The sequence below is a fragment of the Uloborus diversus genome, chromosome 2 (assembly GCF_026930045.1).
Source record: "Uloborus diversus isolate 005 chromosome 2, Udiv.v.3.1, whole genome shotgun sequence".
NCBI classification, from domain to species: Eukaryota; Metazoa; Arthropoda; class Arachnida; order Araneae; family Uloboridae; genus Uloborus; species Uloborus diversus.
This window is the reverse complement of record NC_072732.1, coordinates 161,348,332-161,366,755: the sequence shown is the minus strand read 5'-3', so window position 1 is coordinate 161,366,755 and position 18,424 is coordinate 161,348,332. Positions and strand designations below refer to the sequence as shown.

General features: G+C 33.1%; 1 protein-coding gene across 1 annotated transcript in view; it reads right to left on the bottom strand.

The window, feature by feature from the left end:
• The window catches only part of LOC129216635 (teneurin-m-like), a 210,043-nt gene that overhangs the window by 164,337 nt on the left and 27,282 nt on the right, over window positions 1-18,424 (bottom strand). The window contains exons 7-8 of the mRNA XM_054850851.1: window positions 12,882-12,986; window positions 2,739-2,933 (exon numbers count right to left, since the gene is read on the bottom strand). Of these exons, the coding sequence (XP_054706826.1) occupies window positions 2,739-2,933; window positions 12,882-12,986 (300 nt within the window). The remainder of the gene's footprint in view (window positions 1-2,738; window positions 2,934-12,881; window positions 12,987-18,424) is intronic.

Here is an 18,424-nt window from a genome sequence, read left to right as displayed (position 1 = left end):
CAACGACAAACTGCGCCCGAAGCCATCTCGATTGATAATACATTTGCCTTAAAATATAAGTATCAAATTTTCAGTCAATTGTGTAAAATTTTGTTTTGAAAACATCCTTGTCTTTGTGTTTACTTCAATAATGATCTTTTTATCGTCAATATTATTTTCCACATAATTTTCATTATATACAAAAACTACAATATTTGGAGATTTTTTAAATTTCATATAAACCCAATATTCGTTAGCAAATTAATATGAACAATTTCATTTATAATAGATTTATACGTGGTTATTTCAGTTTCATCTGCGGAAAGATCAAGTTTTATTTTTTCAAACAGGGAACATTTTTTTTACTGCATAATTCCTGATGGACCTTTTCTTTGGTAATTTTTTAGTAAAGTATGTTGACAGACTTGGGAAAATTGTCGGAATTGCCGCATCTTTCAAAAAAGTTTTCCCAGAAGAATCAAAACTTCCTCACCATTTATAATATGCTTAAAATGCGTTTCAATAAAATGTTTTTCGAAATGCAGGGCACAAATTGAGCAATATTTATCAAAAACCTTATCTAACCTGGTTATTAACGAGTTTCACTTTAGTTTTTCTTTATCTGCTGGAGTTTTAAAGAGCGTAACTTTTTCCTTGAATGTTTTGTACCCACTTTTGCACCCTGGTACGAAACAAGATGAAGCTTTATTTCTTCCAATGTTCAACTTTGATGCCTCCATTAAAAGCCTTAAAACGCTGTTTCATGAAATATTCACGAAATAAAGGTAAAAAAGAGAAACGCGGAACTAAATTGCAACAAAATCCCGCGGCTACTAATGTAAACACCGCGAAATTGACCGTACACCTCGACCGCCCTGCCCTCTAGCGGTTTTCGTACAATTTGTCTTCAAGAATCGTGGGGGAAAAAGCGCCGGTCGGCACACTACTCTTTCTATGCACTAATAGTGGTGCCGAATGAAATAATGGTTATCAGTCTCTGAGGAAGGCACTAAGAATTTGAATAGGCCCCATTAGAAACAAACATACAATTTTCACAATAAATATTTGCATGGTTAAACATTGAAAATAAAGATTTACAAATGAAGGATATATATAATCTTCTAAGTTCTGAAAAAAATCTTTTTTTCTACAAGCACGCAGACGGAAAGCTATGTGTTCACTAGCAATGCTAAAGCTTTTTTAGTAAAACCCTTCTTATATTCGCAAGGGGGGGGGGGAGAAAACATTCCCTTTAAAATAAGACAGGAAAAAATCCATCTCAAACCGGAGTAAATAAATCCATTGGTAAACACTTAACTAGAAATACAAAAAACGTAACACGACAATAAACTGCATTTTTTGCGTCTTAATTGCTAAAGAAAAATTGTAGTACTAGTAAATCAGAAGAACATAAAACTCTTTTTTGGTTCGCAGAACATACCGCTTTGAATTTTTATAAGTTATAATAGTCATTAATATTAATGTATGTTTTTTAATCTTAAAACCAACGACTTTGCATCGCTTATCGCTTAAAAAAGAAAAAAATATTCGCATGACAGCTGCAAGCAAAAGAGCTTTTTCAAACGCCTCTTTTCTCAAAAAATTGGTTTAAATAAATATTACACTCTGTTGATTTTGAATGTTATTTATGTCCTTTACTAATTAAAGCAGTTATTAATAGCTAAAAAGACTCAATTACTATGATTCATGCGGAAGGAGTTTTTTGCAAGCCAACTTTTTAGCTGTGACTAACTTCTCCCTTTGAGTGTTATTGTCCAATTTGAAGTTTCCCAATATTGGCTATGAGACATCTTCGGTAGAAAAATTGGAATTTCGCACTTTCTATGAAGAGAAACTTTCTGCCTTAAAAATGATTTTGAGTCTTAAACAGTTCAGATTATATTTTCATCGTACACTGAGGCAGTGCTTCTCAATCGTTGTGCTCCGGCACACTGGTGCGTTGCCTTTTTTTAGGATTTATACAAAAAGGAAAAACATGGATGCATTTTATCGTTTTAAAGTTGCGGCCAAGAAGTATTTGTAAAAATCGTGTTTGAAATGGAAAAAAGGCTAAAATTGCCCATCCAAGGACGGATGCAAGAGAGGTACGATAGGGGTGATATCCCCCTTCTTAAGCGAGCTACAACCACCTTTTCCAGGTATATTTTCGATATTTAAGTTCCAAAAACAGAAAATTTTACGTAATCTTCCGTCGGTGTTAGGAAAAAGGGAGAACGTCCCCGGAATTTTCACGGAATTGAAGTCTTGAAAATGCAGTTGCATCCCAACTCTCATTGCTCTGGAGATAAGAGCCAGAGTTTCTATAGGATTTTTTCCGAATTTGAAGTTCCAAAAAATCAAACTTTAGATGACCTTTGATAATATTAGCGATTGATTCAAGGGCTTCCCTGATTTTTTTTCGAAAGAAACGTAACTGAAGGACACCTTTGATTACGCAAAGATAAGCAAAAGGGCTCAGTACTATCCTTCAAAAATTTTTAAAAATTAAAGTTTCAAAGAGTAAACAATAAAAACTCGCCCCCTCCTTGAACATTTCCTGGATTTACCCTTGTGCCCGTCCAACCTTTTTTTCAACGGTGTTTATTAAGGAAATCCCGGTATATTTATACAAATCAATTAAAATGGCAATTAACATTACATTTACAGTAGTCAAAAAAAAAAAAAAAAAGGAAATATCTAGTACAGAATATTTTTGAACATTTATACAGTTTCTTAACCTATATTAGTTAAAAGTTTACCTGTTTCACAGTGAGGTCCTTTATATCCAGGAAAACACCTGCACACTCCTTCTAGGCATTCTCCATGACCACTGCAATCGAGTTTTTCGCATTCGTACTCTCGGAGCTGACATTCTTTTCCCTTCCACCCTGGAGAACATACGCACTCTCCTCCAATATATTCGCCTCGATTACTGCAGAGGACTGGACAGATTCCTACCGGGGGGAAAAAATGAGTCAAATTGTAATGTTTTAAAAATATTAATTTACATCCATCTATGAAAGCTATTAAGTGGTATACTTTACAGGCATTAAAAATCAATACTCAGTTTATGTTTGATACTTGACAACAATTTTTATTTGATATAATTCAATTAGTAGGCACTTTATTTATTACTAGTAATAATTTAGAATATCTACAGGGTATCTAATATAGATATTTAGAATATCTATACTCGTTGTGACATTTGTTAAACAAACTATTGTATTTTTGTATGATTGATTGATTGAAGTAAATGAAGGTTTTTAGTTTAGAATTAATAATATTTACCAGCCTATTGGAAACGATATGAGTTCCAGGAAAAAACTGCGTAACTTTCAATTCCAGCCGGTGCAGAGTGGGGCAAAAACGCCAAAAAGTGCTTAGAAATGGGTTTTCCCCCCCCCTATATTAAACTAATTGAGGATCAATAAATTTGCACAGGTCTACCTCTTAGGCAATCAGAACTAGAATTTTAGAGCCCTTCGTCCACTACAAAGCTGAAGGGAGACTTTGGAAAATTGAAGAACCATGATTGCGGGAATTTACAAAAGTTGCTCTTAAGTAGTCTATTTTTTTTCTTACTAAAGACGGGCGGTTATATTTAATTTATCTCTCGTGGCCAACGATAGTAATAAGACGACAAAAATGAGTAATCGAATTCTCAAAGCGAAAATCGGTTTAGATCAGCACCGAATACTTATGAATTCAAGATTTTTTTTAAACACTCTGCAAAAAATGTCCTCTTATGTCATCTTAGAAATTAATATTAATTAGTCATAAATAGTCTGTAGAAAGACCTTTAAAAAAACTATCTGCGTAAACCTGCGAACTTTGGAAACTGAGCCCAAACAAATCGGAAAAACTCCATTATAACATGCCTGTGTAAACAAACAGGCGAGAGAGGTTTAAAAACATTTTGAAGCGCTTTTTGGCATTTTCTCCCCATTGTCGACACAGAGAAAGAGAGAGGGATATATATATATATATATATATATATATATATATATATATATATATATATATATATATATATATATATATATATAGAGAGAGAGAGAGAGAGAGAGAGAGAGAGAGAGAGAGAGAGAGAAATTGAACATATCTGCTAGCCAGGAATCAAGAAAAAGGTTTTAATATCCATCACATATTTTTTTCCCGGGAACAATCTAATTAAACGAATCAAAAATATCTTCGTTCTTATTAAAAGTAATAAAACTTAGCAAAGTCTGAATTATGCTTTTTCAAGGAAACGTAAAATGTGTAACTATTGCTGAAAAAAAAGAACTTACACACACATTTTAAAACTCTTTAAATATCTTGATATGCAAAATACATAGCATTTTTAAAAGAGAAGGAGAAAGAGAGAGGGGGAGGGCGGTTTTGCTTTTCGCGCATTGCTTGCTCTGACACACACGTTTTTGTCTCGTTTTTTAATCCTCCCCCGTTGCTTTTATTTTTACTTTATTTTCTTATTTATCTTGAAAATTTTGCTGCAAAAACGCGAGGATCGTGATTTTTGCATTTTTTACGCAGGATGTATCTAGGAGTTGAATTATGCACATCTTGGTAATCAGACACTAGCCTAATCGGAATCTAGGAGCTCAACCTTTGGGGAGTCCCGAAATCGCAGCAGCGTAAGTTTTGAAAGAGTTTTTTTTTTGGGGGGGGGGGGGGGAGGGGAGGAGCGGAAGTCTACTATTTTGACAAGAAGTCTGCCTTGGTCCTGGATGGCCATGATTTGAATGTTGAAAGAGAGCAGGAAGTTTTAATAAGTGTCGAAATGTCAAGTATGCTTAGTGAGAACTAGAATTGCTTATTCTGCATTTCTTCAAATTTTCACTCGTTTAATAGGGGAAACTCGGGCAACGTGAATACCTTAAGCTTTTCTTGATTATTGTCGTTTAGTTATAACTTTAGAAATTGAAACAAATGCTTATAATCAGTCTTCATTTAATGAACTTGCGTAATGCAATAACAGTTGTCCTTAATATTAATTACACTATTAGATAAAAGGCCAGTTTTTAACGATGGCATAAATATCCACTTTGTCCATCACCCCGGGTAAAGTGGATTCGTTACTAGGGCAAAGCGAACAGCAACATTATTTGTCATGAAACTAAACATTAAAAATAAAATAACCATCGAAAATTAAAGGAACATATCCGAATTTTTTTTTGCTACAATGGCAATTATTGTAGTTATTGCAAACAAAGAAATTAAATTTAAAATAAAATAAACGGCGAAAATAAAAGGAACATATTTAAAAACATTTTTTTGCTGCAGTGCTAATTATTGTTGTTATTACAAACAGAGAAACTAAACTCAAGAATAAAATAAGCATTGAAAATTAAAGGCTCATGTTAAAAAGCATTTTTCTACAATACTAATTATTGCAGTAATTATTGTAACAAGCAAAGAAATTTAAAAAAAAGTCAATATCTAAAATTTAGGAACATATAAAAAAGAAAAAAAAAACTTTTTTTCTTCTACAATACTAATCATTGCAGTTATCATAAACAAAATCATTACCCTATTCGAATGCTGAACATTCTTTATGACACCACTGAGTACAAACACATTGTATCCTGTTTTCTATTGGTTGATCATCTTCTTCAATGAACATTTTATCACAGAAAATGCACCTTACATCATCAAATTTCTATACTTCCTTATTTTTATCATTCTCTTATGTAGTCCTATGTTTTGTAGCAGAGGTTTTTGATTAGTCTTTTTGGTACTTGGTCTTTTTAATAGTCTTCTGAGAAGCTTTAGTCGAAACTTCATCTAGTTACTTCATGACAGTCTTTTTGGATTTTTCAAATTTTTGTCTCTGACTGTCCTTTACTGGAGTACTTGTCTGGAGTGTAGATATCTGTAGTTTTTGTTTACGTGTTGTTATTGGTTTAACAGGCTGAGGAATAGGTAGTAAAACTGAATGACTGTAGCAGTTCGTAGAACATCCAGGTTTGGGTGAAGTGGCGGGAACATCATTGCCTTGGATTTATTCTGTTATTTCAGATCCCATGGAAGTATAAGGACGGTCTTCAATGGTAGTATTGTCTTGGGATCTTAATATTGAGGAACTTCCAGGTTCGGATGAAGTGACTTGTTATGACCGGGCAAAGTGAATATGGCATTCACTTTGCCCAATCCGCTTTGCCCTTCAAGTACATTTTTGAGGTTTCTTAAAATTACTAACAAACCAAAACATCTAAACTCGTCGTCTACGGATAGTTGAAAGCTACATAATCGTACATCAAACCTTACTCATAACGAAGAACATGTCACAAATAGTATTAAAGTTATAAATGAAACACTAACCTCTGATAACTAATATTATTTTCCCCAAAACATATTTTGTTCGCTTACTGGTGTCGCGTGAGGGGAACTCGTCCCGATGTGTTTGCCCCACACGGAGCGGCAGCCGGCCAACTAATTATTTGGGAGTTATAGGCTAAATTCGCTTTGCCCGGGGTATCCACTTTAGCCGGGTTTCCCCTAGTTACACAATTAAGAATTAGAAAAACTTTGTTATTTGCCTTTCTAGAATAAGAAAGTAAAAAAAAAACAACTTTCTTCTGTTTTACGTTACAAAACATTTTCGGGGGAGGGGGCTCGGGCTCGTTGCCCCCCCCCCCACCCCTCTGGATATGGCCCTGCCCATTCCGTTCGAGAAAAATCCCATTAAACGAATCTTTATCAAAAATAATTCCTTCCCTTCGATAAAACTCTCTTCAAATATGAGTGCAAACGTATATGAATAAGCACCCGAAGGATTCTACAATAACTCACATTATATGAAGCAGCAGCCGAATTGCCGCACAGGGGTAAATCATGTTTGAGAGCGTAGCTATCTAATTTTGCCGAGCACGTCCCATTAATATCGCCTCCAGGACCCTTCAAGACGGAAAAAAATCCCATCACCGTGGTTTAATTGCCTCTTCTTCAATGCTGTCATTTATCACACAGATAATAGCTCTTCGCGATTAAGAACTTTATCGCCATAATGTTAGCACATCGTTAGCGAGAAATGTCAAAGAGATCCGATTAATAATAATCAAAGCGTGGTATCATGATGGTTTGCATGATCAGGACGTTTGGGGTGATGTGTACATTTTTACTTGAAAAATGAATAAGAAAGAACATTGATTCAATTTTTCAAAGAGAGTCAAATAAGTACGTACTCAAATGATTAGTACATTTTTGTGAATTACTCACATTTTCACTTGACTGAGAAAGAAAAGGGAATATTAACTCATTTTTTTAAAGACAGTCGAATAGGTATGTATTCAAACGATTGGCATTTTCAAGCAAAATAATTCTGTAAAAATGTCGTGTTAGAGAGAGTACCTTTTATCTTGACGGAGCGGCGTACAGCGTACTTATTCATACTAAATAAATCAAAAACTACCTAAATGTAAAGTCGTACGCACTTATTTTGCACAAAAGTTAGTTATAGCCAATTATGCTCTTCATGGATGTTCTAATTTTCTCACATTTTAATTTTAAATTTAACTAGAAGTGGGCAATGTCGTTTTTTGTAATGATCCGTTCATCAGAGGATCGTTCATTCTTTTGATCCATTCAGTGTACTCGTTCATTTGAATGACTTCATTCATTTAAAAAAGTTGCAGGTGATCTCTCTGCTCGACATAGTCACGTACATTTGAAAAGTTTCATAAGATTAGTAATATTCTTTGAAGGAAAAAGAACTAAAATGCTCTAAAAGTAAAAAAATATGCCTATGAAAAATGAATAAAAAAACTTTATTTAGATTTAGATGTATAAAGCATTTATATTTCATATTGTGAGATATTTCTTAGTTTTATTTAGTTGAGTAAAATCACAAATTCCATTTCAGCAAGTCAAAAAATTAAGTAATAAATTTTTTTCAGCTACAGCACTGTATATAAAACAGCATTAACAATAGACCATGTATAAAGAAAAAGTAACAACAAATATATCTATAGCTGAGCCGGAATATCGGATAACTTAATTTTTGAAAAAAATTCATCTAAAAATATTAGCTTCAAAAGTATTCTAAAGTACCGGTGAGAACAGAAAAAAAAGAATCTAAACAATTTTTTGAAAGGGGAAAAAATTGGACAGTAATAATCAGTAATAAATTAAGCCAAATCAGTATGGATGAGGATGTTATAGAAGACAAAATGTTTGCCAGAAAAGTGATAAAAAGTATTTCAGAAATAATTTTGGCGACGGAAAAAAAGAGAAGAATTTTAGCAGGTACGTGGGACCGAAACATTTTGTCAGTAGCCAAACATGTTACACAAAACATTACTTATGCATAGATTGGAAAACTGCAAATGAACCTGCAACGATTAAAGAAAAATGATCAATAAAGCACAAAGTAAAAAGTTTCGAATGAATATATTAAACTGCACTGAGATAAAGGAAATTTGAGATCGATTGAGAGTTAAAAATTTGAAAATGAATGTTTTTTTTTTTTTTTTTTGAAAATTGGGATTTTATCACACGTGCATCAATACTAGGACTCGACCGATGCATCGGCCTGGCCGATGCATCGGCGCCGATGGTTCAACAATTTAGCCATCGGCATCGGCATCGGCGGCCGATGCTAACTTGCAGGAAACATCGGCCCATCGGCGTTAAAAAACATCGAAAAGCCGATGGAATTGGCCGATGTTTTTGAAAAAAAAGGACCTTTGTTGTTTTACTTTTTAATACAAAGTAAAGGGAGTTATTGTTTTTATATAAATTGTTTACTTATATTTCAGTATGAATTTCTATTTTAGTCACAACTGGAAGAGTTTTTAATACTGCATTCAGGTACCAAACAAGTTAATTGTTGCGTTGTTTCTTGCGGATGAATGTACGTATGTATCTCTTATAAGTCATAACTCAAAAATGGTAAGCTGTAGAAGGCTAAATTTTCGCATGTGGGATGTGCGTACGTTCCAGCTGTGCACTTCCCTTTTTGATTTCGATCGGATGTTCTAAAAATCCTATTTACTCATTTTTTGTGGCTATTAATTACTTATTTCAATGCAAAACTCATATAGCGTCTCAGACTGACGATCATTTGGTGATATATTGCCGAATTGGAGACTATGGAAACAAATATGAGATGGCGAAACTGGTTTTGTTTCATTTTGTTAGATTCCCGTTGAACGGAAGGTAACTTTTAATTTTTCTATATTTGTATTATGAATCACAGTAATGCAGTCTTTTCTGTATCGCTTCGGCGGAGCTACAAGTTTGGGGCCCGTCGAAATACATTTTGGGGCCCTATTTCTCCATCACAGAAGTTGTAAAACATTTATCATAAGCATTGTTGTAACTCCTACGGTTCCAGTATGGTTATGGGGCCTCACGCGCAATTGCAACATTTGCTATATTTTAAATCCGCCACTGCACGTCAAAACAAACTCGGGTGCAAGTTTTAAAAGGGTATTTCTACTCAATGTTTATGATTATTTTAAACTCTATTTTTTACGACCATTTTTTGTATTTCCGAGAAAACTTGCGAGCCCCTCCTCCAAATCCCAGTTTCTGAAATTAAACTCTAGTTGTTCTTCTGAGTTGCTTAAAACTAACACCATCCATAAAATTAGAGTTTCTTTTCAAGCTTTATCTATTGTTTAGGAAGAATTCAGAGCATTAATGTAAGACATTGATTAAAGACGTTTTCAATGGTAGCATAACTCGGAAATCAAAGGGACTTTTGAATTTTTTCCTTCGGAAGTGCTGGAGTAGCTTCAGAAACTCTTCTAGGCGTTGGTAGAAGCGGTTCTGTACTAAAAAAACGAGGCCGAAGTTGGGGGCCGAAGTTTAATGTTGTGAGTTACTCCAAAATCAGAGGGTGGCCCCCCCTAACCAACACTCGTCGTTTCAAGCATTTCTTGAATATTTAGCAATTATTTATTTTGATCAAGAAATATCATTTTGCGTATTTCTTATACTTGTTTCACCTATATTTCGTAATGCGCTATCTTTTTGGCATCATTAATAGCGATCGATTTTTTTTTCTGTTGTAAGTAACTATTTTTATGTATTTATATAAAATCAATGAATAAGTTATTTTCGTTTTCATCATATTTCTAATAATATGTTATAGAAAAGTTTAAAGGATTTTCTATTATGCAAATTTTTGAATTTCAGAAAATTATTGTTAAATTAAAAAATTTAATTTGAACTTGTTTGTAGTGCTTCATAAGAGATTAAACAATCAAATTGTTCAATATTACGTGTGCAAACGTCAGATCGAGTAGTATATGTATTCAGTTATTAACTTGGTCTAAATATTGAGTTTGTTTATTGTGGCTGCGTTTTAAGAACCTCGCTCTTTTCATGGCTATTTCTTTTTTTCGCAAAATTTATGTCACTGTTTATAGCTTTTATGAAAAATGCAAACTTTTCAGTTCATAAATTTTAAATAAGTATAAAAATATAACTATTATGATTTAATATTGTAATTTATCACTTACCTTTTTTGTTTAATTTGATGACTAAAAAATGTCTACGTGCAATCTTTCCACTTTAATTGCGTAATTTGTTGACGGTTTCATAGTTTTATTCTTATTTATTTATTCACTTTTCGAATAATTAAACAATATAATTTAATGTTTTTTAACTATGTTCAGTGTACCTAAATCCATACATTATTATAATATTACTGAAATCTTAGTTATATGTTCAATTTAAAAAAAAAAAAAAATCAGTTGGTTATTAAACAGCCTCTTTGTTTTTCTTCTTCTTTTTCTTTTTATTTTTTTAAATTTTATAGCTGTTGTTCTTTGTCTTCCATCATACAGCAGTCAAAAAAGGAGAAGTATAACTACACCCTATACTGATTGTACGTAGTACGATCCAAAAATTTATGGACAAGCTGCATAAAACCTTACCCAGAATAGTTCACATTACCGAAGCACATCCACCTTCAAAAGGTTACCCTTGAACTACTATGTACGTCTGCCAGTGTTCATATAACTTTTGGAAACACTCCTGGAAGCCATTTTTCGCTACGTTTTGTGATGCTGCTTTACCTTCTCCTGACGGAAGAAAGCGGCGTCCATGCAAATTTTTTTTTTTTTTTTTTTGCTGGGAACAGGTAAAAGTCGCACGGAGCTAAGTCCGATAAAACGTTATGTTATTTGTTTGTCATATCAGAGTATTGACCAATCGAACCGTGCATCCTCAACATGAAAGTCGCCTTCTTCCCCACGATGAAGTTAAAGCAGCAGCGCAAGAGGTTGCGATAAATGTCTTCCAGGAGTCCTTCTAAAAGCTATACGAACGTTGGCAGAAGTGCATAGTCGTTCAAGGTGACTATTTTGTAGATAGATGTACTTCGGTAATGTGAACTATTCAGGGTAAGGTTTTATGCAACTTGCCCTCGTATGAGTTTTCAACTTACGATTTCATAACGTTTTTGAGTGACGCAAGTTTACGCGCATGAAGACGTCACAAGAGAGTTTACGATAATTAACTAAGGAGGCGTTCAAAATGGATATTTCGATCATCTATATGTTCTTAGGTACATATGCATGTACAAATGTGCCGAAAAAACTTGTGAAGTTTCAATTGGGTGGTCGTAAAATAGAAATTTAGATCGAAATCTGATTTTTTTTTTTTTTTTTGTGATTACAATTCCTTATTCGTAGAAAGGAAGTAAAGTGAAATAAATCAATGATCCTTTAAATCCCTGACATTGTTATCAATTTATTTCTATGTTTTTTTTTTGCCATCGGCCAACGGCATCGGCCATCGGCCATCGGCAATCGGCCATTTGGAGGAAAACAATCGGCCATCGGCCATCGGCCATCTTTGAACAATCGGCCAACAATCGGCATCGGCCCATCGGCCAAAAAATGCCATCGGTCGAGCCCTAATCAATACAATGTTCCAAACTGCTCAGCGTTCAAAAGAACGGTAGTTCATTTTTTAAGTGAACGAATGGATCCGTTCATTTTAAAGATTCGTTCTTTTTGACCCGTTCGTTCATGAACGACACATCCCGAAACTTAACCAAGATTTCGATGAAGTTTTGTCAAGTTGATAAAAAGAGAAAATAACAATTAATTTTCACCGTCATTAATTCTAAAGGCATATATTTTTTTGGATTTGGATTAACTAGGGGCAAATTTGGATAACTAGGCGTAAGATCTAGTTAATCCAAATGCCATTTGATAGTTTCTTGTGGTTACCCATATTCGGGATTAAAAATTTCAACTCAGATCCTAAATTTAATTATTAAGGCTCCTAAAGCACACATTACAGGGTACGTTATTTGTAACACTTTCAACTAAATTCAACTTAATTTTACACCGTGTTATTGATTGTACATAATTGTATTTTACAGATTTTTCAATCCCATGGAGCTATCAATATCTTGCAGGAACATCAAAACAGCCATTAACGTTTACAAACAATACTACACCTTTGTAAAAAAAATCGATACAGGCAAGGTGAAAAAAAATTACTTACGGCTTTCCTCGTTCATTAGGTCAAACGAAAACAGCATCAGAGTTACCTCCATGCTCTATGATGACTTTTAACTTACTGAAGACATTTAAGATTGAATTTGGCAATAGGATTTCGTTTAAGAGAGAACTTGAATTTCAATTGTTTATTGAAAATATTTTCAATCAAGCAAATTATTTTGGGATACTTTCAATGTTATTAAAGTGTTATTTCAAAAGATAAACTTTAGATGAGTGTTTGTCAAAATGCATTGCTTAAAATCATTGTTTTTTTTTTTTTTTTTTTTTTTGTAAATCGAAACTATGAAAGAAATATTCTATCACGTTGCTCTATCTCCAAATATCTTTGTCATTCAGAACTAATTAAATAGCTAAAAATTTTCCGCCGAGACATAACTTTCTAATAAGCTCTGATTGATAATGTATTTCACTGTTACTTACGATATGCACAGGAGTCTCCAGCGAAATCTGAATTACATACACAATTGCCCATCACGCATCTACCATGGCCATGACAATCATACGGACACGTCAGACTAGATTCATCTATGGAATAAGAAACAAAATGTAATTATGTATAGGAATGTGATAATTCATCTAGCAGAGAGATCAGTAATGTCAGCTAAAACGTAATTTCGTAAACGAAGAAGCTTAATCCAAACTAAAAGTAAAAATATTTCTTTAGTATTATTTATACCCAGGAACTGATCTTGTCACATTCTAAAGAACCATGTTATATACTTTTCTTCTTCAGCAGCACTACAGCCTGGTGCAGGCCAAGGCTTTCTTTGTCTGCATCCTCCAGGCGGTACGACGATCTGTTTTCTCCACCTATTTATTCCCCAAAAATTCAAATCTTTTTCTACACTTTCCAACCACATTGTAGCTGATCTCCCTCTTCTTCTAGTACCCTCAATCTTCGAAAAGGTTAGTTTTTAAATGGTTCCAAATCTAACCGTCGAAAAATGTGCCCCAGCAACCTGATTCTGTTGAATTTAACAACTCTCAAGACATTAGGATGTCTGTATTTGGTGTAAACTTCATGGTTATATAAGCTTCTCCATATGTTATTTTCTTTTACTACTCCAAAAGTTGACCACAGGTTATGTATGTTTAGTTGTTGTAAACTCATTGACATCGTATCTGGGATTTTGTGCATTGTCTGACTACCGAAAGATTGAAAGGTGAATATCTGGTTTACAAGTGGAAACAGGGTAGAAGGAAATATGATTTCATTAGCTACCATCATGAAGTAAGATTTCCCACACTCAGTTAGTCTTATAGAATGTAGTCTCGGACAAAATGCATAAAATATTATGTCTTAGTTAATCCAAGAGTAAGGAAAGGATCTAAATTTGATACTTTGAAATTCTGTTTACCCCAAGTGATACTATCTGAATTTGTGTATAATTTAAGGCTAATGCAGGGAAATTCCGTTACATCGAATTTCAATGCAACGAGCTGTCCGACAACAAATACCAATACAACGAAACTTCCGTTTCAATGAAATATATTTTCTGTCCCAATTTAATTTCCAATACATTGCTTGAATTCCATTACAACGAAATCTCCGTTTCAACGAAAAATATTTACGGTCCCTTGGAGTTTGTTGCAACGGGATTTAACTTTAATTATAAAAGTAATTCTAGGGGCATGAATGCTTTTCCAAATACTTCATGCGTCAGGTCTGCTCTGATTTTATCAAAATAGGAAAGGAAACCAGGAAGTAAAATGTGCAAAAAAAACGTGTTCAGCAGTTCCTCCAATGTAGCGTCGAAAAAGACAGAGATAGCAAGGGCGAGCGGAAAGTGCCCATCCTCAACCTATCGCTCTTCTTTGAAATGGAATCTATCCTGAGTGGCAGTCTTTGCTTTCGAGAGCGGACTGAAGAGGACATGGAGGGACTGAAGACCTTTATTCGTGAAGAAAAGACTTCAAGATACGTGATAGAATTTAACGCAAAGCATTGGTAGAAATAAGGTTTCGTTCTCTAGTTTTACGTAAAACATGTCAACCATTTGTCGTTGTTGTGTCACGTGACTTGGGATCTTTGTCTCAGATTTTGCTAAGCCACTGATTGGACTTGATGCCTCCATTAACTTAATTCCTGATCTATGATTCATACTTACTATTGATTCTTATTTCTCATGCTTATAATTATTAGTAGAATTTTAAGGTACTAAATTGTGTTTCACAAGCTATCCATTTCCAATTAAATCACTAATATTGACGCATTTGCTTTCAAGCGTTGTAACGATGACAAAAAAGACATTTCTCATTCAAACTCCGAATGCCCAAAAAAATATTTCATGCACTTAATAAGGCGGAAAGATTTTCAGAAAATAAAAATTCATTGCATCAATATTACAGAAGTTCCCAGGTTTCGAAGCACTGTTAATGAATTTCTCCGTTCGCATGTAAATTCGGCCACGAACATCGTATTGTAATGGAAATGTCCTCAACAAAAGATTGAATTTCATTAATATGCATGAAAAGACGTCGCATTTTGAACTTCGCAGATTTGTTAAGCAAAGCATTTTTGAAGTTTCAGCTCGAATGGATTCAAGAAATCCCAAATAATAATCATATGACCATAATGATGACAACTTCGTTTATGCTAATATTCTTGATATTTCTTTTGAGTGTTTAGATATGTCAACGACAGTTGCTTTTACTTCGTGTGTTTCATTGTAACACGGTGCAGCGGATGAAATCCCAGAGGACTATTTTCCTCGCAATTGAATATTTTAGCTTGTTAAATCGGTGAAAACGTGGATATTTTCAGCATTTTTTTTCATCATAACAGAAAGAATATTAATGAAATTGAATTCCTATGTAAAGAGTATGAAGAGTAAGTGAAAACTATTATGAATTCAATATTTTGGGGGCAATGTTTATACATTCAAAACGTTTACCAATATAAACAAATAATAGATTTAATTTTAATAGTTTTTTTTTTCATTTGAAGCAAAATATGTCTTAATAAGACTGCGAATATGTTAGATTTTTATGTATTGCATATACGTACATGGCATCACTTTTGAGTGGAAAATCGGCAAGTGATCAGTGTAGAAAGAAAAAATCAATTAAACTGATAGAGAAAAAAACACTTAGATACTGCAATATTCTTCTGAAGTTTGCGAACTGATTTTGAGAGTCAAGCATTCATAAACAGAACAAAATGGCTGAAACTTCCAAGGAAAATTCAAAAGCAATGCTTTATTATTTCATAACAGGTGATATTAAAATTCATAGATACAAATTACTAAAAGCAATAAGAAGTGATAAGAAGTAACAATACGTTCCAGCAATTTTAAAAACACCGGCTCTGTTTATTACATTTACTAAATTATTGACAATGCATTAGGCGTTGGACGGGATGAGTGTTTTTTCCGATGTTTTTAATTTATTTGTCATTACATTGATACAATGATTAGGCTATTTTAAGTTAAGCACAAATGATGTGAAAAAACAAAAAGAAAAAGAAAAAAAAACACAGCATAGTATAACAGAATGTACTATGAAAATATTAATCTAGTAGTGGTTCTTTGCGTTTTAAATGCATTTTGAAAATGTTCTTTATCTGTAGGAAATAAAAAGAATTTTCTGCATCATTATTAGAAGATTAGGAACATTTTTAATGATAGATAAACAAAATATATATCATGAAAAGAATAATTGATGATGCGTAGATTCTAAAATGTTGTTTAATAAGGGAGTATAAATTCAATATCTAAGCAGTATTTAAGAAAGCTTTGAAACTAAAGATTTCTTATTCGATGTAAAACGATGTGAATAAAACTATTCTTCATAAAAATTAGAATAATTGTTCATCCTGGTATTATATTTAATATTTTATTCCAACATTCAAGCAGAGGGACATAATGGTTATCTTTTTTTAAATGAGAAAACGTGTAACTTTAAATTTTAAGATTCTACCATGATAATTTAAAATTTATTGTTAGGCACAACTGTTAATTTTAAAAGTATAAAGACCAATATATTTCGACTAGTACTCAAAAATAGATATAAAGCAGTATAAACTAAAGAATCGACCAATAAAAATGCATTTATAATACTGTTTAAATGTGGGCATAACTATTTCTAGGTAATTACTTTATAATGTGCATATTACACATTATGAACATAATATTATCGTCCCACCGAAACATTTATTTGAATGGGCTTTTAAAAATTGTTTAGTTTTCTAAATGTTTATGTTGTCTGTTTATTTTCGTGAAGATGATTCACCCATTTACAATGAAGACTTAAGCATACGTCTCAAGCCTGGAACTTATTTTAGTGACGAACAATCTTGAAATTGCGATGTAAATTGTCTGTTTGTCATCAAGAAACAGCATAAGTAAAATGGAATTTCGATTAGAGGTGTTAAGTATATTACGCTTTTAGTCTTAATGAATTTGACAGTTTCTTAAGGAAAATGATTGTTAAATTTAAATCTGTACTATTAGTATTTAACGACTTGAACTAGACGTGTATGATTGAAAAGCTTCTTAAAAACTTAAGTATTTGATTTTCTATTACGAAAACAGAGCGATTTTTATTAATAGAGAATTGGTCGTAAAAATTCAGTAAAACTTTGGAGAGGAAAATATTGGTTGCGAAATTAGTTTTTATAGCAGAGTTTTCATTCTGCTAAGTTTTTTTTATTTTACGCATTTATTTTTTGATATGCAGAGAAGAGGAAGCAGTAATACGAGGGAAGTAACGACAACTTTTCTCGATGATTGTAACCTTATAAGGTAACTAATGATGACTTCAATGAAAGATGGTAATATTCTAACTTAAGTAATCGTTTATTCTTCCAAGATGGTAACATCACAAAGCAGAAAATGATAACTTCTGTCAATCGTTTCAAAATTATTGATGATCTCCTACGCTAGTAATCTTACAAAGTAAAAAATATTTTTTTAAAAAAATAATGGTAACCTCGTAACTAATGATAATTTATTCAGATGATGGCAGCATGAAAATAGTCATCTCTTTGGTAGTTTAAATTATATAGAATTTGAAAAGCAAGAGTTAAAAGAAACGGATATGTTTCATAGATCTGTATACTTATGCAAAACATACATCTATAAAATTAAGTTTAAGCACTTCAGTAATTAAAATTTTGAAAACAGTTTAGTTTTTTATGACAATAAATGTTACTGGAATTGGCACTACAGTTGATACACTTTTCTTTAAAAAAAAAAAAATGTTGAAGTCATGCTTTTTGTTGGTAAGGTATTGCTTGATTTTTGAGAGAAAGTCTATTAAGCTAAGCCACACAGAAACGCAAGGAATGTGAGATGGGGAATCTACTCAGAATGAAAACGACATCACGCATTGTTTGATAATTGTTTTATAACAGTAAAACATTTTCAAAATTCAAAATTACTTAGTAACACCAGAAGTTGTTAAAAATAGATTCAAGGTAAAGTTACCACGGATACCTGAACTGCCATAAACACTAAGATGAATCGCATGTTTGTATGATTTACAGAAAAAAGTCCTTTATGCAGTATATTGCAAATTTAATTAATAAAAACTCGTTCAAACTAATTTGCTGCACGGTACAGTCAATTAACCGGTGGTCAGTAGCGCGAAGTGCTTGCACGTCATGGTTTGCATTAAGTTCCCGCTAGGAAACGATTGTATTGAACTGATCTACTTTGCACTTCAGCCAAACTTTTCCTAGCAATTTGGAGCTCACTGCGGTAAGTCCTTCAGTGACCCATAAGGGAACCTCCTGTTTGATCTATTAAGTTATGTATGCGATGATAAACCGTAGAGTTACTAAAGGGTGTTTTATTAGAGGTATAGAACTTTAGGTTCAAATAAAACACCGTTAAATGATAAATATCGCCATGAATTTGGCTTTATTCGAAAGATGATTCTTTGCCATTTTCATTTAAATGTGATTTCTGGTATATGTCCACTTCGGCTGGGTTGGAGAACGTCTAATCGGGAAGTCCAATTTT